The following is an 18179-nucleotide window of genomic DNA, read 5'->3' on the forward strand; positions in this document are numbered from 1 at the left end:
CTCTGATGTACTCATTAATAATTCTATCCATCCTGGTCACTCCCAAAGAGAACCACAGCATCTTCATCTTAGCCTTTGCCATTATCTGTAAATGCTCTTGTAATGGGGGAAGGCCATCAGTTATAAAATGTCATAGCTAGTCATGCCAAATAGTACTTGATTTAGGGCCCGTCGCCACGAAAGCCAGTTTCAATGGACCCTCACAAGTTTCTTACCGTTTAGGCCGTTCGTCCACATGATGGCGCGGTTTCGGTGCTTGAAACCGATCACTTTTGAAATCGGGCTCCGGAGTGGAAAGATTTCAATACGCGCCCCGAACGCGTCCGTCTGGACACCATATGCAGGATAATCCTCCAGTGATGATGTAATGGTCGCAGCTCGATGACAACGCATTGTCGCACATTGATGACGTATGCGCCAATTCTCGAGTGAGTGCGCGCAAACCATCAGTCTGTCAACAACAATGGCGGATAGCCGTGTCGTAGTTGTTTTGCGCAGCCCCTTAGCTTGCTTATGCTTTTGCAGCAAAATATTTTGCTTCTTTATTCCTAACAAGCGGTGTTGTATTTGAATCACCCGCCATTGTCACTTCTCCAGTGTTTGTCTTTTTCATGTTGTTTTGATTCATGCAAAGCCATGTTTGTTCTGTAGATTGCAATAAAGTTAGAAAAAAAAAAGTGTTCGTCCTCTTCGATGATTCTTCTTCTACGCTTTACATTAACTCCCTGTGGCTGCACTACAGCGCCACTTCAGACTTGACATTCACATTACAGCCGATAAACAACTTCAGCGTCTTCTTTTGGACACACTCAGGTCTTGAAATGCTTCTGTGTGTACGAGATATGTTTGAGGAACGAAGCCGGCTTTGCTTCAGTCTGGATGGGGCCTTATATAGCACTTTTCTACTTTACAAGGCCCTCAAAGCGCTTTACATTTTGACTACTTATTCACCTACTGAAGACGCAGTATAAGGAGCAACTAGGGGTTCAGTATCTTGCTCAAGGATACTTTGACATGGTCACAGTGGTCTGGGATCAAACCCACAACAGGGTGGTGATAAGACCGCCTCCATGAAATACTTTATTTACTGTAATCTACAGAGTAGTAAGCCCCTCTATACTAATGATCACAATATTACAATTGTACCGGTACCGGTATATTTAAAGAATATAATAAAATCAGTATGTGATATCTTGCAACTGTAACGAATGAGGTGTGCGGATCCCAGAAACACAGGCACTGATAAAGGTTTTACAAAAATGCATTTAGAAAAAAACTAATCAAACTGCAAACAATGGAAAAGTAGAAACAGAAAATGCTTACGCTTAAGGGGCAAAAATGTAAACAAAAACACACACAAAACACAGAAGCGATTTAACTAACAAAAAACACTTGCAGGAAGAAAAAAAAAGCACAGAACTAGACAACAAGCACTTACAAAAATCCAGAGGTGGGCATTCTGCCAATATTGATGGAAGGTCAGTCAATTCATCAATGATGGACGCCCATTTTGTTGACGATTAACGATCAATGGGAAACTTCGAAAAAATTGACGAGCATTGCCAGAATGGGGTTCAACGTAATTGTCAATCAGTCAATAAATTCGTCAATCCATCAATGACGGACATCATTTTTTGCTGACGAATGACAGGATCCTTGACAGATGCTAATTTTGCGGAGCAATCGATGAATGACAGATTGATGATTACAATTAGTGTCGTTCCGATACCGTTTTTTGGCCCCAGATACCCAGCTTTGCAGTATCGGCCAATGCCGATACCATACATATACCTAAGTTTTTTTTTTCTCAACATGAAAAAGCTGTCCTGCCATTGGTTCAGAGCATTCAAGGGCCAATAGGATATCTTAGCTCGGCATGCAGTAAACATGTCACAAATCAGTGAATGTTGTGCATGAGCAAGACACAAGATGCTGCATCCAAAATCCTATATTAGCGTCAGAATTAATGGTATCGGCATGTTACTTGTTAGTGCTCACTGATACCACTGTTTTAATGCAGTATCGGTATCAGAACAACACTAATTACAATGCAGTTCGGCGTGATATATTGACAGACTGACGATGACGGAAGGGTATCCCAACTATTGAATTGCCGAATGAAGGACGCTCAAAATTCATTGACACGCCTACCTCTGCAAAAATCCAAGATTGAGGTGGGGTAACAAGACAAGGTCACGGCAAATTGAGGAACAAAGAGTCTAAACTAGTCTGACAACTGACAAGCAGGCTGAGCTGCCTTTTAAAGCAGCCTGCTGACAACAGGCAACAGGTGCGTAACTGGAGGATCCGCCCACCGTCAATCAAGCTGGGCTGCAACAAAACAAGCCTGGGAGCAGAGACATGATAGGGGAGGTGATTCTTCAAGAATGGCAACTGTTGTGGAACACTGAGGGGAGAGGGCGGCATTTATTCCGTAGTAATCAGTTGGTGGGGCACACTGTTGGCACTTATTGGCGGGAGGTGGTTGGATTATCACGATTTAGGTTGGGTCACTGTGGGGTAGCGAGTGGGCTCCATTTGGTGGGGAGGCATCGGGATGGGTGTTGTGTGGTCTGTGGTGTGGAGTCTGTTGAGCATGTGTTGTTGCGCTGTCCTTTGTATGCGGGGAAGAGGGAGGTGATGTTTAGTGCATTACGGGAGCATGGTCTGGTAGGGGGCGAGCGGTCCCTGCGGTTGTTGGGTCCTGGGACTTCACTGGGGGAGAGAAGGAGGGTGTTGTTAAATTTTTGGAGTGACACTGGGCTATTTTCTAGGATATAGTGATTTTTAGGTGAGGACGTTGTCTGACTGGTGGGGGGCAGTCTCGCAACATTTAATTTGATACTTTATATACTTTCACTTTTTTAATTTTAAACTAGTGTGCTCTCTTTTTGCATTTTTTTGGCCTTGTCTACCCACCCCCCACACCCACCCCATCCTCCCCCCTCTTCAGGGAAATGGGGGGCACTGAAAGGCGACTCACCAGGCTTCCCCTTCTGTCTCCCCCTTTGGTCGTTTGTTGTTTGGACAGTTTGTGACTTTAGGGATCAATAAAATAATCTGAATGTGATGTGGGCTCTGTTTGATTGTATTAGAAAATGCAGTGATGCGTGCCATGAAACGTACTGGCAACCAATTCAGTGTGTAGTTGAAAACGAACGAAAACAGGATCCTGGAAAATAGATGGGCGGATGGACAATTGGATGGATGGGACTCATGTCCTGAAGAAAGGACGTTAGGTTCCTCTGGTTTACACAATTGCATGGACTTTGTCCATTCAAAATTAGATTTTATTAAGTTAGTAGCCTACATTGGAACAATTATTAATGCAATTTCCTCTTCTGTGATAACTGAATAAAAACAATTTACACTAAGTTAAACTCTGTAAGACTACAAAGTATTCTCATATGATGGGAGTGATGACATTTCTGATGGTTCCAAGTCCCGCCCGCAGCCATCCTGGCCCGGGAAGGTGTTCTCTACCCGACCTTCTCTTAACACATTCCCCCCGCCAAGTGTGGAGCTCCAGGCAGGCTACCAGGGGCTCGTGCTTTCACCGAGACTTCGCTGTGGCATGCCCGAAGAGGTTAACATGGTTGATGTGTAAAAGATGTCTTCGTTGGTGTTGTTCTGTGGTTATTTATGTATTGGTAAAGTTGTGTTGGTTGGGGGGCTTAATCAGTCCTGAGCAGGCAGCAATGGGGGAGGCAATAGCTTAATGCTTTGAGTGACAAACACCAGTTAGGAAAACTCAACTGAATGAGGAGATAACAGTTCATGCGACTTATCTCCGCTTCCCTCTGCACACCAATGGACCCCCCCCCCCCCTCTCTCCCCACCTCAAAACCCCTGTCATCATGACAAACCCTACGCTTGGTGGAGTTGCGCAGTTGCATGCGGTATCCTTGAGTTACAAGTTTAAAGGTAAACAGCACAAAGGTATTCTTTCATCCATATAGCTTCCCCTTTGCATTATTAGCCTTTACTATTTTATCTTTATTTTCATATTTTAAATCTCCCACTCCTGCAACAGTTGTGTAAATGATTTCCTAAATAATGTAATAAATTGCCACATTATGAATATGTGTGCATGTTATCAGTTTGTGGTGGCTTGATGACTTGTATCAGATGTGAAGTGTAACTGAATGTGTCAGCACGTCATATCAGATGAAACCACAAAACCAGCAGCTAAAAGAACACCGCTGGCAATTTTTTTTTATTTTCCCAGCTTTATCTCAGTCCTGCAGTGTCCTAAGTGTGCAGTCAATATGAAAGTTCAAAATGAAAGAAGAAGTGGGAATGAGGAAGAGGATGACTTTCATGAAATGAAGATGACAAGGAGACATTAAGCAGAAGATGGACGAGAGAAGCCCAACTGTGTTCATGATTCTTCTTTTTTGTGTGGGTTTAGGTGAGTATATTACACAAAATATCTCTTTTTGAGCATTGTGCGATGTTCTTTACAATGGGGCCCACTCCCTTCAAGAAAGCGTGTGAGTGATGGATGTTCTTCTCCCTCTCAGTGGCGCCAGCTGCTGCAAGCACTCTGGATGTGTGCACTAGCTGCCACGTTAACGCCACATGTGATGACAAGCATGACAACTCTGGAAAAGTTTGTAACTGCAAGTATGGTTTTGTTGGAAATGGAAGAACCTTTTGTCAAGGTAGGAAATATACATCATGAAAATTCACATTTTTCTCGTAGATTTCGGTGTTTCTTACGTACGGAAGAGGATTAGGGGCAGTGAAGAGAAGAAAAAAAAGATTGGCAGCATTCTGACATTAATCTTAGAATTCAGCGTTTCTCCCACAATTTATAGCTCTACGTCACAAAGTCAGAATTCTCACATTAAAGCCAGAATTCTGAGAATAAAGTGAGAATCCTACCAACCCTTTTTTCCCTCTTCACTGGTCTTAATCCTCTTCCGTACTTCGAAGTTTCTAGTTCCAGTGCATTGGCACACTGAGCTTTAAGATTTTTATTGACTGATGCAATTTGGAATGATGTTGAATTTTACATCAAGAAAATATTTTCTTTATTTATCTCACAGTGTTTCACAAACAAAGAGCAAATTATAACACTGTGGGAACAGGTCAATTATTACATTTGAAAAAATTCATTGCAATTTGAGTTTCATACATTTATGAGTTTAAACTACTGAAGAATAAATTACATTGTATAGCGTAAATATTGTTTGCCAATTTTACATGAATTTTTGACATGCAAAGTACAGTTAAACATATATTGGTATTAAGATAATTTAACCAATCTATACCATATTTGCAAATATTAAATCATTGTAATTTGAAAAAAAAAAATCATGAGCGGGAATTATGAGATCAAATTAAACAGTTTTATTAAAATAAATTGTCTTCCTTAGAGATTATAGAAATTGTAAGTATTATGTTTCACTATTAAGGCTGGGTATGATGTAGATGATGACAATTTCATCCTCCCTTTTTCAAGACATTATTGTAAGTACTTTGTGCACAAATACTGAGTTTCAAGAGACCCACAATGAGAGTTTTTCTAAACAGTTTAACAGTTTGAAATACACAATTGAAAACTGCAGAATAAATAAATGAATGAACTAAACATAGAATATACCAGTGGACTGACTGACTGACTGACGGACGGATGGAAGGATGAATGAATCATTGAATGAAGGCTTTATTTTGAATATGCAATAGATCGCAGTCAAATCGAACAAATCCAAGCAGTCAAGCAATCTAAAACGAAAAACAGCATACTAATTTATGTTTGTAATTGATACTGATGTACATTGTGGGTTTTATTGCATGTAGATAAAGATGAGTGTCAGATAGGAGCCACTAAGATCTGTGGGCAGCATACGAAATGCCACAATACGTACGGCAGCTACTACTGCACCTGTCTGTCTGGATACATGGCCTCCAATAACATGCCAGTCTTCATTCCAAATGACGGAACCCACTGCCATGGTGAGTTCACTTACAGAAAGCATCAAGTCAATCTACTGTATCGTCATGTTCACTTTTTAATCTAAGAAGTTCAATCATGCACTATACTAAGGCTCGTACTAGTAAATGATCACATATTAGACATGTGCATTCAATTTATGGCTTAAGCTGTAGCAAGCATACCTGCTTTAAGGCTATCAAAGTGACATGCTTGCTTCCTATTGGCTATGCAGACATAGAGGAGTGCAGCGTGGAAGGGGTTTGTGGAGAAGGAGGTCAGTGCAGGAACCTGGATGGCAGTTTTGACTGCAGCTGTCAGCTGGGATACCAAGTCCGCAATGGGACAGAACCCTTCCACCCTCACAAAGACAAGACTTTGTGTCAAGGTCAAATGGCATGTTCCTAACTTCTTGCGATTTATGTCAAGTGTGATCTTAGAACTGTTTTTCACAACATCTCCCAATTCAGTGGTGGACTGTGGCCAGCCGACATTGCAGGAGGATGTGGTGCTGCTGTCAACAACAGGGACAACATTTGGTAGTGTGGCCACATTTGATTGTGACGATGGCTTCTTGCGGAGGAGTGGATCCAACAAGTCACTGTGTGGAGCTGACGGACTGTGGCGAGGGCTCAGCATGATCTGTGAAGGTAACGAAACGAGGACCCGACCCTCTTCACCCCGCAGCTCATATTGCCTATGCAAACACCAGCATTTGTGTCATCCTCAATGTCCTGTTCAGCCGTTCAAGTTGTCAACTCAATGAAATGCTTTCATGGCACATGTCGCTGTCTTGCCTCTCAGTGGTTGACTGTGACTCTCCTCCCACCTTCCCACACTCACACATGCTGTGGAATAAGAGTTCAACGGTGGGCACTGAGGTGCTGTACCAATGTAACTTGGGCCATCACAACAATGGACAGAGCAATGCCTTCACCTGCACCACTGCAAGGCAGTGGGTGGGTGCGGCTATGTTTTGCCAAGGTCCACCACACTTTTTGTAGTTTTTTTCTTATGACTCCTAAAGCTAGACATAAAGTTACGGTCTCACTTATCAAAGTGTGCGTAGGGAAGTTCAAGTTACGTACTCACAAAAAATGAAATGTACAGAAAGAGTCATAGTGTACGCGCACCTGCAGAGTGTGTTCCCCTAGTCATATTTCCTTTTGGGAATGTGTGCATGTAGATCTCGTCCTCTTTAACCGGGGCGGCATGCAGCGGCCAACATGCAACCATTACTACTTGTATTTGTCATTTGTCGCTGACTAATATGAATCGGAGAATCACACACGGAATCACGCACCTAGACAGAGAGACTTAAAGTGGCAGTGTGTAATCTTTAGCACCATCTAGTGGTGAATTAAAAATTCACTCAATTTAATTTAAAAAACAATTATTGATTTTAATGCAAAAAATGTGTTCCATCACATCAACACACATTTTTTATATATATATATATACGTATATAAAATCCAGTGGCGAGCGGTGACCTTTTAGAGTGGGCATGCTGGAGTGACATATGCAAGCGTTCCAGCAGGTGCGAGCTGAAACAATTTGGGGTATTTTTATTATTAATTTTAATATTAAATATTATTTAACTATTATTTTATACCACTGTGTAGGTATAACATTAAAGTGGAAATTGTCAGGACTGATTGAGGTTGATGCACACACACTGTAATATAACCAGCAGCGTGGTGAGTGAAATGACACAATAACATGCCCGCAAATTTGCCAAAAAGTTTACATTTGCAGGATTTGAAACTGGCTCATGCCCATGAAGTGGGATCAAGCCGGGAAAAGAAAAAATGACATCGCAGCGGAGCCGCAAGAGGTTTCAACCAACAACAATCAACAGTTTGCTAACCTGTGGACAGCCAGCGAGCCATTTATGTTTTTCGTACGTCCTGGCTTGAAAGTGACGGAGGAAATTCTTCCCCGTTTTCATGATGACTACTTAAGGATCGGGACAACCACTTCAAATTATATATTTTTTTTCCCTCAAAAGTTCTCCAGAAAAAATGGCACTCATTGTGTCTCGGCGATGAACTGAACGACTGTTTACCACAGAACAAGTCAAATCAGCCAATTATGCGCATGTGCGTTGTCAGATAAGATGCTTTCCTGCCTGCTTTTTTGCCATTCAAAAGACGCACGTACAGAAACAACCTCTCGGAACTTTGTTCCTCATAACTAACAACTTGATTTCTCATTGCGCATGCGGGAAACACACTGTCGGCTTTTCAGCTCTCCGCGAGGAAAACAGGACAACATTCAGTCAGACTTATATATATGAATAAAATCAGAATCCTGCCAAACTTTTTTTTTTTTTCTCTTCACTGGCCCTAATCCTCATCCGTATCTTGTAATCACTAATTACATTACTTGGCTTGAGCCTCAATTTACTAAAGGCTGACATGTTTCACCGCCATCCTCCTGCTACGGATGCCCAAAAGACAACTTTGCGAACGTAGTTAGTTAGTCCTGGTGGTGCTTGCATCTAGTGCCGGAACCAATGGATCAAACACCGCTTACCTGGCTTCCACAGCCGTGATTCGGGCTCCCGCCGCTTGTCACCTTCTGCTTTTTTCTCACAAGCTTTTAATAGCTTTTTTATTTTCTTACTAGCTTCTCCTAATATCGTCTCTTTTTTAGCCGCTCCAGCCTATGGCTCCGACTAACTCCCACTAGCCGCTCTTGTTAGCTGCTCTGGCAAAATTCGGTTCGCACGGTCTCAGCGTCGATCGCCGGGCTTCACGCTGTCGCTCGCCGAGGTGGTAGGCTTGCGAAGTGTGGTCTCTCTGAGCCACCGTAGCACGTGTGCTTCTGGGTGCTTCTAATGCATGCATTTCGGCTGCATTATATGCATATAGCGACATCTAGTGGTCACTTATTACACACTGTGTCTTTAAGTGTACAACTTCCTTAAAGGCCATTAGTAAGTAATTGCTTTGGTGCCATGCCAAATGGTGGCAGCTTGTTGGTGCCGAGGACTTGTTGAAGTGAGTTAAGGGGCTTCATTAAACATAGTCCTTAACCACCATCACGTGGCAGCTACTAGAAATTAAAGTGCAATAAAAAAAATAATAAACTTTGGGGGAATGGCAGATTTTGGCTATCCTTGAAGGGCTCGGTCTGTATCCTCCATGAATAGCAGGGGTTTCCAGTTTTGCTAAAACTAGCATATTTAATGGTCAACTATACGTCTTTTGCACAATACTGTGTAAATATTGTCAGCATAGTGACTTAATGGTTTGCATGTCTGCCTCATAGTTGGGAGGTTCGGGATTCGAATCTTGGTTCCGGCCTTTCAGTTTCTATATTCTCCTTGTGCTTTGTGTGCATTACTTCATCCCCAATCTCAAAAACATGCATGTTAAGACTCTAAATCAAGGGTGTCAAACTCGTATTAGCTCAGGGGCCGCATGGAGGAAAATATATTACTGAGTGGGCCGGATCGGTAAAAAAATGGTATATAATTTAAAAACAATTGCTGTCAATTATACGCATATTATCGCTATTTGTGTGTCAGCCCTAAACTACGGAACTCAACTGTAATCATATTGTTCCAAAAAATAACACGAATGCAAATGGTCGGTGGCAACACTTTGCTTGTTTGAGGTCCGGATGTGTTAAATCTGCCTGTTTTTTGGTCCGTATGTTTCACTTCTTTAAAGCCTCCGTTGTTTTGTGCCTTTACATCTTCGACCGAGCTGGCCTTCAGAGAGCATGCAGCCAGCAGCTATTTGGTTTTAGCATGACTACTTTTATCCACAATCCCGACATATCTTATAGAGAGTTATACATATACATTGTTCCCAGAATGAATTGTGGGATGCAGTTAATGAAGTAATAAGGATGTTAATTCTTGTCATATGTATTTGTGCTCTCAGTAATTGAATTTGTGTCATATTTAACACGTTTATGTCGGTCTATGATTTAAAAAAAAAAAACTTTTTTTAGGCAAACCGTGACTTCAAGTTGTGTGTAAAATGACATCCAGGACAATTCTGTGTACAAGTTGCATTGCTCATTTGAGGACTGCTTGTGAAATTACGAATTCATATGTTTTGATTGTGGCCTTCTGATTAATTGATCCGACATTACAATTGATTTATTTTCACTTTCCAAAATCGTCTCACGGGCCGAGTTTTTGTGTAAATATGCCTATAGTCTATTGCGTAAAGTCCACAAACATGGCATGTCCTATTGACAATGATCCTATTGATGAAGGTACCGCATTATTGTGCAGGGAATTAAATATTCTTCGTGAGATTGTTATCAGACCGCGCATAGATATGCTGACATTTCCTTTTTGAGCGGTACCGTTTCACATCACAGTCCATCATCTCCATACACAACTTAATCAGTCCTTACATTTGCAACATGCGCTCGCATCACAGCATATATTGTGTGTTGCGCTCCACTTTTTTCTTAGAACCGTTTGAATAATGTTTTTATATTTCATCTTAAGTCAAGTGCGCTTCTCTCCCGCAAGATTGCACTTAATTGAAATGAATTAATGAGCTACCATTCAACAGATTTCCCCTGTAATATTATTGTGATTGCAAAATACTACATTTAAGTTTACGCATTGACCCGACTCGAGCAGTAACGTTCTCCCACGCCGCCTTATGGGGAGCCGCTGTGGCGTTGCACTTTTTTTCTAAAGATATGTTAAAATCCGCCATATAATCGCATTGAGATTTTCAGTTGAGTGCATGGAGTAAAATTAAAAGAAAAAAAGAAAAAAAAAAGAAGCGCAGAAGCAGAGGGCGCCGCCGCGCTCTGCGCTTCCCCGTTGCCATGGTGACTCGACAAATCGGGGCTCCATTGATATGGACTTTTTAATGTAGTGGCAACGCCAGGTGAAACTACTCTGCGTTTATATAACTACCTCAAATCAGCTGTCCTGGAACCGAAAACGCAGAGTTTCCTCTCTCAGTGTATGTCAACTCGCTTTTCAGGGTTAGTCTCGGTGTTTGTTGAACTTGCTGGACAGGCGCAGGCTCAAATATAACGCCACAACTCTAATGAGAACAAGTGGTTTAAAGTGGATGGATGCATAGATATGATAAGATGAGGGCGTATAAGATTTTTTAAAATCTATTTTGTCGTACGTTATGTGTTATGCGTATTACGGTTTCAATGTGAGTAACTTTGTGTAACTTCCTGAATCTTTCAAGAGATATCATGTGGAAAACCCCACACAATGCCACACACTGGACATACGTGGAATGGCAGTTCCACCCTTGGCAGCATGGTAAACTACTATTGTAAACAAGGATTTAATCACAGCGAGAGCAGTGCCATATCATTGTGCACACCTAATGGTACCTGGACAAAGCCAAACATTTCATGCAAAGGTAATGCTAGAGATTTACAGTAACTTGGTCTTCAACTCTGCTATTGGCACATGGAAATGATGTCACACTCAAGTAACATGATTGTTCATCTCTAGAAGTTGACTGTGGCGCTCCTCCGGACATCTCTCATTCACTCCTGATATGGGATCACATCTCCACTGTGGGTTCTCAGGTTGCTTATCAGTGTCAATATGGATATTACAGTGTTGGAGAAATCAATAAAACAGTCTGTACTGACAATGGAAAATGGGACAAGCCGTCACTGCGCTGCCAAGGTGATAATGTTGCGGAGAGTGATTCCTGATCAGAATTAAGACACGATTCTCTGTCAGTTTCGGCTTAACTGCTGACATGTAATTATTTGCCATCTTTTTTGTTATAGAAATAAAATGTCAGGAGCCTGTTTTGAAACCTCACACTAAAAGGCTGTGGGATGGCACGTCACATGTTGGCAGCATGGTTTTTTATGAATGTGATGAAGGATATGACACAAGGACTATGAGGAACTTCTCAGTATGTGGACAAAATGGACTGTGGGAGGAAATTGAGCTTTGGTGTGAAGGTGCAACTTTTACAGATTAGAACAGAATTTTTTTTTTGTTTGTTTATTATAGAGTTGAGTTTTGTGTTTTATGTCAGTGACATTTCTCAAGTCATTAAGGTTGTTGCTTGTTGCTTGATATTGCTTTTGTCTCATTAATTGATGTCTGTGTGCAGAAATAACATGTGGCCCCCCACAAACCCTCCCCCATACTAACCTCCTGTGGGACCGATCCACTAGTCCTGGCAGTGTTGTGCTGTATGAGTGTAAGGATGGATATTACCGGGAGAGAGGAGATAATATTTCCACATGTCTAACATCGGGCAAGTGGGCAAACGTATCAATAAATTGCAAAGGTATTTAAATTAAGTTGAGTAAACAGACTGAAGTAACTATAACATTTTTTTTTTAATTCAAAAGTATTAGGGTAGACTTCTCTTTGTGATGTTTTTTCTTCTGTGTGTACTTGTGTACATTTTAGCTCAATAATATTTCAAACTAAAGTGGGGTTTTTTTCAGCGGGAAATAATCAAATCTGACAAAATATATATTTTTTGTATTCAATTTAATATTGTTGCAGATAACTACTTGTTTGCAAGCATTACAAATACACGTTTTCCCATTTGATCTGTTTTTGTTAGGGATGTTCAATACCACTTTTTTTAGACCAATACTCAGATCTTCAGTACTCAACAATACCGATACCAAGTACCGATACCATTAGTACTTATAATACATAAAATTTCCACAAAAAAACAATGACAGATCATTAAAAAAAAATTGACATATATAGCAAATTTCCTTAAGATAATTAATGGCAATTATATTTTTTCAATTTGCCCATAAAAGTCATTTTAAATAGAGCACACAATAAGAGGAATTTGAAAAAAATCCATAAATAAGATGAAACAAATAATCCGGTGGCCTGGGGGAAAAAAAAAAGTCCCAATCAAAATATGTGTTTGTACAACTTTTTTTTTAAGGAATACAGTTCAATTCAATCCAACAGTGACACAACGAGGCTGTTTTGGACTCAGACGCAGAGGAAGAGGTGGAGGGTAAAGCAGCTTTTAATTAACAAAACAAAAGGGTCTTCAATGAGAGAGGAAAAATAAAGACTATACAAACATTAACTGAAAGCGCTCCAAAAGGGAGGAAGTTCACAACTACATTCACAAACAAAAATCACTCTATGACTAAACAAAACTAAGCTATACAAAATTACAAACAAAGGTTCTCTCACGAGACAAGGCAAATAAAGGCAACAAGGCAATTGGATATCAATGCTGTGGTCTATGGCAGGCTTCAGTGGCTCAAACGAAAACACTTTGGCACAAGACAGGGAAGACGCAGACTATGGTGGAAACAATCAGGGATCAGGGTTGACACAGACACCACACGAGGAAGGGCAAGTGACCTGAAACGAGAGGAGTCAGACTTTTCACAATAAAACAAGAAATGACAAGACACCCTCACCGCGGTGTGACAAACAGGGCTTCAAGTCATTTAGTAATATCTACCATGTTAAGAATTCCTCAAGCTGTTTAGTGTGTGATGTTTAATTATATCTTGTTTTGAAATCCATGTTTTTACACAAATATAATATAGTGTGTATAAGAGCTATAATTAGCGTCTGCAAGGGCTGTAAACGGCACCGTTCTATTTTTACCACCTGAGATTGACGACCTTAAGGAGGCAATTAAGTGTGCAGCAAAAGTAAACGAGGCAATTAAACACTGCGAAGTTACGTGAGCTACAAACATATATAACACACATTGAACCACATATATAGGTGATATTACTCACAACAAGAGTACTTATTCTCAGTAATGCACACTGAAATGGCGCTGCTGGAAGTAATTAAATGAACAAGTGCTATCTCATAAGGAGACACACAGGAAACGAACGAAACGGAACAAAACTTTTGTACCCCCCAGTCTTTCTGACAGTTCCTGACTGAAAAATGGCCACAAGAGCAGGGGCCGATACCAGTACCGATACCATGAAATACCTGGTATCGGTATTTGCCCGTCACTAGTTTTTGTTTTTCTATTTTGGCACAAAGAAGAAAAACAATAGATTCAATATATGGTTAAGATTGTTTTGCTGCAGTCTGTGATTAATGAGTGCCATTGTTTTCCCAGCAAAATGTGGCCCGATCCCCTTTCTTGCCCACTCAGAGGTAATATGGCGTAACAGAAGTGCCGTGATCCATCGCTGTGTGAATGGCTATCATAGCTGGAGGGGCAGCAACGTCTCCACGTGCAGCAGCTCTGGTGTGTGGCAGACAGCTACGCTCAAATGTATAGGTGAGCCATTTCCCTACTAAGGACAGGCAGTTGAATTACTGTACGTAGTATTTGGTTCTCAAAGTACAACAAATGATTGCACATATGGTAGTGTTTGAGTAGTCACCACTCAAATTTGAGATAAAAATGTCTTTGTTCTCATATTGCTAATAGAACTCAAGCCACCCATCAATCAGCTACTTGTGTCCAATGAGAAATGTTTGCAATGGAGAGCAGAGAAGCATGAAGAGGAAACAGAAATATACAAGGTAATACAAAACCTGAAGATAAATGTAAGCATTCATTTGACTACTACTTTTGCCAAAACAAATGAATTGTATTTGTAACCTTGAACTCGTAGGTGATCTACATCGGATCCAGAGACTATGATCGGACCTTTTCTGAAAAAAGGAAGCAGTTTATGAGCTCTAAGACAGACTGGCTGGAGGTCTGTCTCAACCTGCTTCCAGCCACAAACTACAGCATATCTATCACTGCATTGTCCGCTGGATTCACAGCCACCGTCACTATTAACACCAGCTTGACAGGTATTGCTGACAGGGGCGTAGCACCAAATTCTGGGCCACATAAAGAAGCCATTTCAAGTCCCCCTCAACCCCACCTATAACTCCTGTTCATTCAGTTAGTACCAGAGGTGGTAAATCCAGGTCCAGAAAGTAAAAACCCTGCCACAGTTTGCCTTTAGCCCATTGTGCTAGCTAGCTAGCTCCCTAGCAGGTAAATGAGCACCTGGGGAGCTAGCTAGGGAGCTCTCTAGCTAGCATCTGGGGCTTAAGCCAAATTGACTTCTTCGTGTCGTGGCAACGCCAGGTGAAACTACTCTGCGTTTATATAACTACCTCAAATCAGCTGTCCTGGAACCGAAAACGCAGAGTTTCCTCTCTCAGTATATGTCAACTCGCTTAGATTTTTTTAAATCTATTTTGTCGTGTGTTATGTGTTATCCGTATTACGGTTTCAATGTGAGTAACTGTATAACTTCCTGAATCTTTCAAGAGATGTCATGTGGAAAGGGGCAGGGTTTTTAACTTTCTGGAATTTGATTCGCCACCTCTGGTTAGTACCCTCGCAGAAAAATGGATGAATTTCATGAATAACAATTTATAAACATGCTTCAAAATGAATGCAGTGTACAAACGTACAAGCCGATCTTTACCACGGCTGCTACCTACATTGCTAGCATGATTAATTTTATTAAATTTACAATTTAGTGTTAAGCATTATGTGCAATACCTAATAAAAAAAAACGTGTGTTTTTTTTCTTGCATTAATGGACTTCTCAGTTTGTAACTGGAAACACTGTAGGCTACTGATAACTAGTGATTTGTAATGGATTGGATCTCATAATATGTGTACACATGGCACCATTTGACAGCACCTGCCGTACCAGATGTCCGCTACAGAGAATATGATACTCCTGTTCCAACTCTGATGCTTCACAGATCACCCAGTACTCTTGACACAATAAGGTAAAAAACAGCAGTCAGACCGTAGCTGTACATGGTTGCTTATAGGAGATGTAATACGAACTTCAGCAGGATATTTTGTATCATCTAACACTGAAAACACTTTCAATGCAATTTAAATGTAAATCATGTGTCCAACAAAACATGATCATGACAATGTCTTTACTTCAAGCTGCCCCAACATTGTGGCCACTTGCACAATCTCATGAGATTTGCCATTTTTGCTAAAGATATTATGCAATTTAGAATGACAATGTAAAAAACGAGGCATCATCTGGTGTAGAACTGCACTGCATCATACTGAGAACTGTTTTTAATATTTTGATTAGCTGACATATGCTACATGAGATCGCCAACTACACCCACAATAATTAACATATTGTTGAATTACTGTTGCTCATTTTTTGTAAAAAAAAAAATATGGTAGAGCTTCTTTTTCTTAGATCCCATTAGATCGTGCAAGTGGTCATATTGTATCAGGTCAGTGTGCGTATTGATTGTAAATAGCTAATGCAATACGGTTATTTTCATTCTTTTCATTTGACAGTTTTTACCAAGTGTTCGTCCTTCCTATAGAAGGAATTTGGGTGTTTGAATGTTCCTCTCCTGTGAATGGTGAGCCTTCGGGCAAAAGTGGTTCCTCACAGGGACACATTGCAGCTCAAATGCGCAGTAGCCATGTTGGAAAAGAGATTCATTTTACTGTGGGAGACGGTCACTATTATGGAGGCTTCTTTAATGCGCCTCTCGAGAAAGGCAGAAACTACTACATCATCTTGCGTGCTGTCAGTCAGTGGAAAAAGGTAAGTCCAACTGCAGGACAAAATGGAAATACTGTATGTTGACTCAAATACTCAAAATTATTTTGTTTTCTGTCTTATAGGATTCAAAAAGCTCCTGTGTTATGTGGGCTAAAGTAACAGGTAGTTTCTTAGAATTTAAATTCTGTTGACAGTTAGTGAGCACTATTAACACAATTAACACAATTTCATGTCACCTTCATTTTTTAAAGTAAATGTCAGGGGTCGTTGTACTCATCTGGGCATGCAAGATGTGGAACAAGCTTTAACATTTCAAAGTGTGCGATGCACCTTTTAACAAAGTAAACTATTATTTGGTGCTTGTAAGCATTTGTTACAGTTTAAATACGTGTTGAGCATGTTACATTTTTTTTATAGGCACATCCTATATTGTGAAGATTTCCTCATTGAGTGCTGCTGTCTCACTAGGACTAATCGCTCTAGCAGTTTTGCTTGGATGCACTTATACCTGGTAAGGATGGTGCACATGAAAGATGTTTATGTAACAGTCTTCAGTTACTAAAGCATTTCTTTAGTGTGTGTGTGTGTGTGTGTGTGTGTGTGTGTGTGTGTGTGTGTGTGTGTGTGTGTGTGTGTGTGTGTGTGTGTGTGTGTGTGTGTGTGTGTGTGTGTGTGTGTACACATACTACATTGTGAGGACCAAAATATGTCTTTAACCAACAGATTGAGGACATTTTGGCCGGTCCTCGCAACTCAAGACCTCTTTTTGAGGGGTCAAGTCTTGGTTTTAGAGTTTAGGTTTGAATTGGGTTATGGTTGAGGTTCGGGTAAGGAATAGGGGTAGGCAATAATTTTTGATGGTTGGGGTTAGGTGAAGGAAATGCAATATGTCAATGGATGTCCTCACAATTATATAAGTACATCTGTGTGCGTGTGTGTGGGTGGGTGGGTTGTTTGCGTGCGTGTGTTTTGTTGAATTTATTTTATAGGGTACTGTATTTTCGGTTCTTATATTGACTGAATTGAAATCACATTAACTGTATGGTAGTTTTCTTTTTGTCACTGTTGGTTTTGCGTGAGTTTTTTGTATGTACTCTACCTTACCTTAATCAATCTTTGCTTAATTCTTTCCCAGGTTTTTCAAGAAAAAATGACTGTCATTTTGTAAATACTTCAGTAATGTTGGCCATTGTTGAGTATTTGTTGAATGTTGAAAATAATTACATATTTTTTATTCACTTGTAAGTAATTGTCGTGATGTTGTTTTTCATCTATGTTCACATTTAATGGACAGTTAGGATGGACTTCAACTCCTGTTGATTGTCCACCCGCTCTCAGAATTCCACTTATCTCATGTACTTCTTCAATCTGTATGTTTTAATGTATTAACTAAGCATTTAGTAACAGCCTCACCTTTAATGGTATAAATTGCAACAGTCATTTAATTTCAAGGTTGACAATATTTTGGGGGATGTAAAATGAATGGAAAACAACATATATGTGCTTATACACATAATTAAAATTAGTTAAACGATAATAATGTATCAATTACACAATTACAAAAAAATTGTACAATCCTGAAAAATCAAGAAATGTAATAAATATTCAATACAAAACATGTTTTATGTTTTGACACTGTTTGTTGTAGATATTATCTAAGTGTAAAATATCACAATTGTTGTCTATGGAATATTTAAGGGAATATTTATGTAAAAAAGTGAATAAGTTAGTCCTGTATGTATTTGTCCCTTTATGCGCATCTGAATGAATCGCTGTGCAGAATGACGGTTACAATTGT

General features: G+C 40.3%; 1 protein-coding gene across 6 annotated transcripts; it reads left to right on the top strand.

Moving 5' to 3' along the window:
• Window positions 1–3824: 3824 nt before the first annotated feature.
• susd1 (sushi domain containing 1) lies at window positions 3825–18000 on the top strand. 6 transcript variants are annotated; one of them, XR_013293326.1, is made up of 19 exons: window positions 3825–3924; window positions 4229–4411; window positions 4524–4664; window positions 5806–5961; window positions 6174–6326; window positions 6409–6588; window positions 11125–11304; window positions 11400–11579; window positions 11687–11866; window positions 12022–12201; window positions 13990–14154; window positions 14308–14402; window positions 14495–14681; window positions 15530–15623; window positions 16168–16423; window positions 16504–16543; window positions 16633–16722; window positions 16799–16892; window positions 17517–18000. XR_013293326.1 is itself a non-coding variant. In XM_077560253.1 (18 exons), exons 2-18 carry the CDS (start codon window positions 4357–4359, stop codon window positions 17533–17535), a joined length of 2355 nt encoding a protein of 784 aa, XP_077416379.1. In that variant the 5' UTR covers window positions 3825–3924; window positions 4229–4356; the 3' UTR covers window positions 17536–18000. The 6 variants fall into 6 exon arrangements, 5 of the variants coding, with proteins under 5 accessions (XP_077416379.1, XP_077416381.1, XP_077416382.1 ...); XM_077560253.1 differs by lacking the exon at window positions 16633–16722; XM_077560255.1 differs by lacking the exon at window positions 16633–16722 and having other exon boundaries at window positions 11403–11579.
• Window positions 18001–18179: the final 179 nt, after the last annotated feature.

Source organism: Vanacampus margaritifer, chromosome 3, assembly GCF_051991255.1.
Source record: "Vanacampus margaritifer isolate UIUO_Vmar chromosome 3, RoL_Vmar_1.0, whole genome shotgun sequence".
In the NCBI taxonomy this organism is placed as follows: domain Eukaryota; kingdom Metazoa; phylum Chordata; class Actinopteri; order Syngnathiformes; family Syngnathidae; genus Vanacampus; species Vanacampus margaritifer.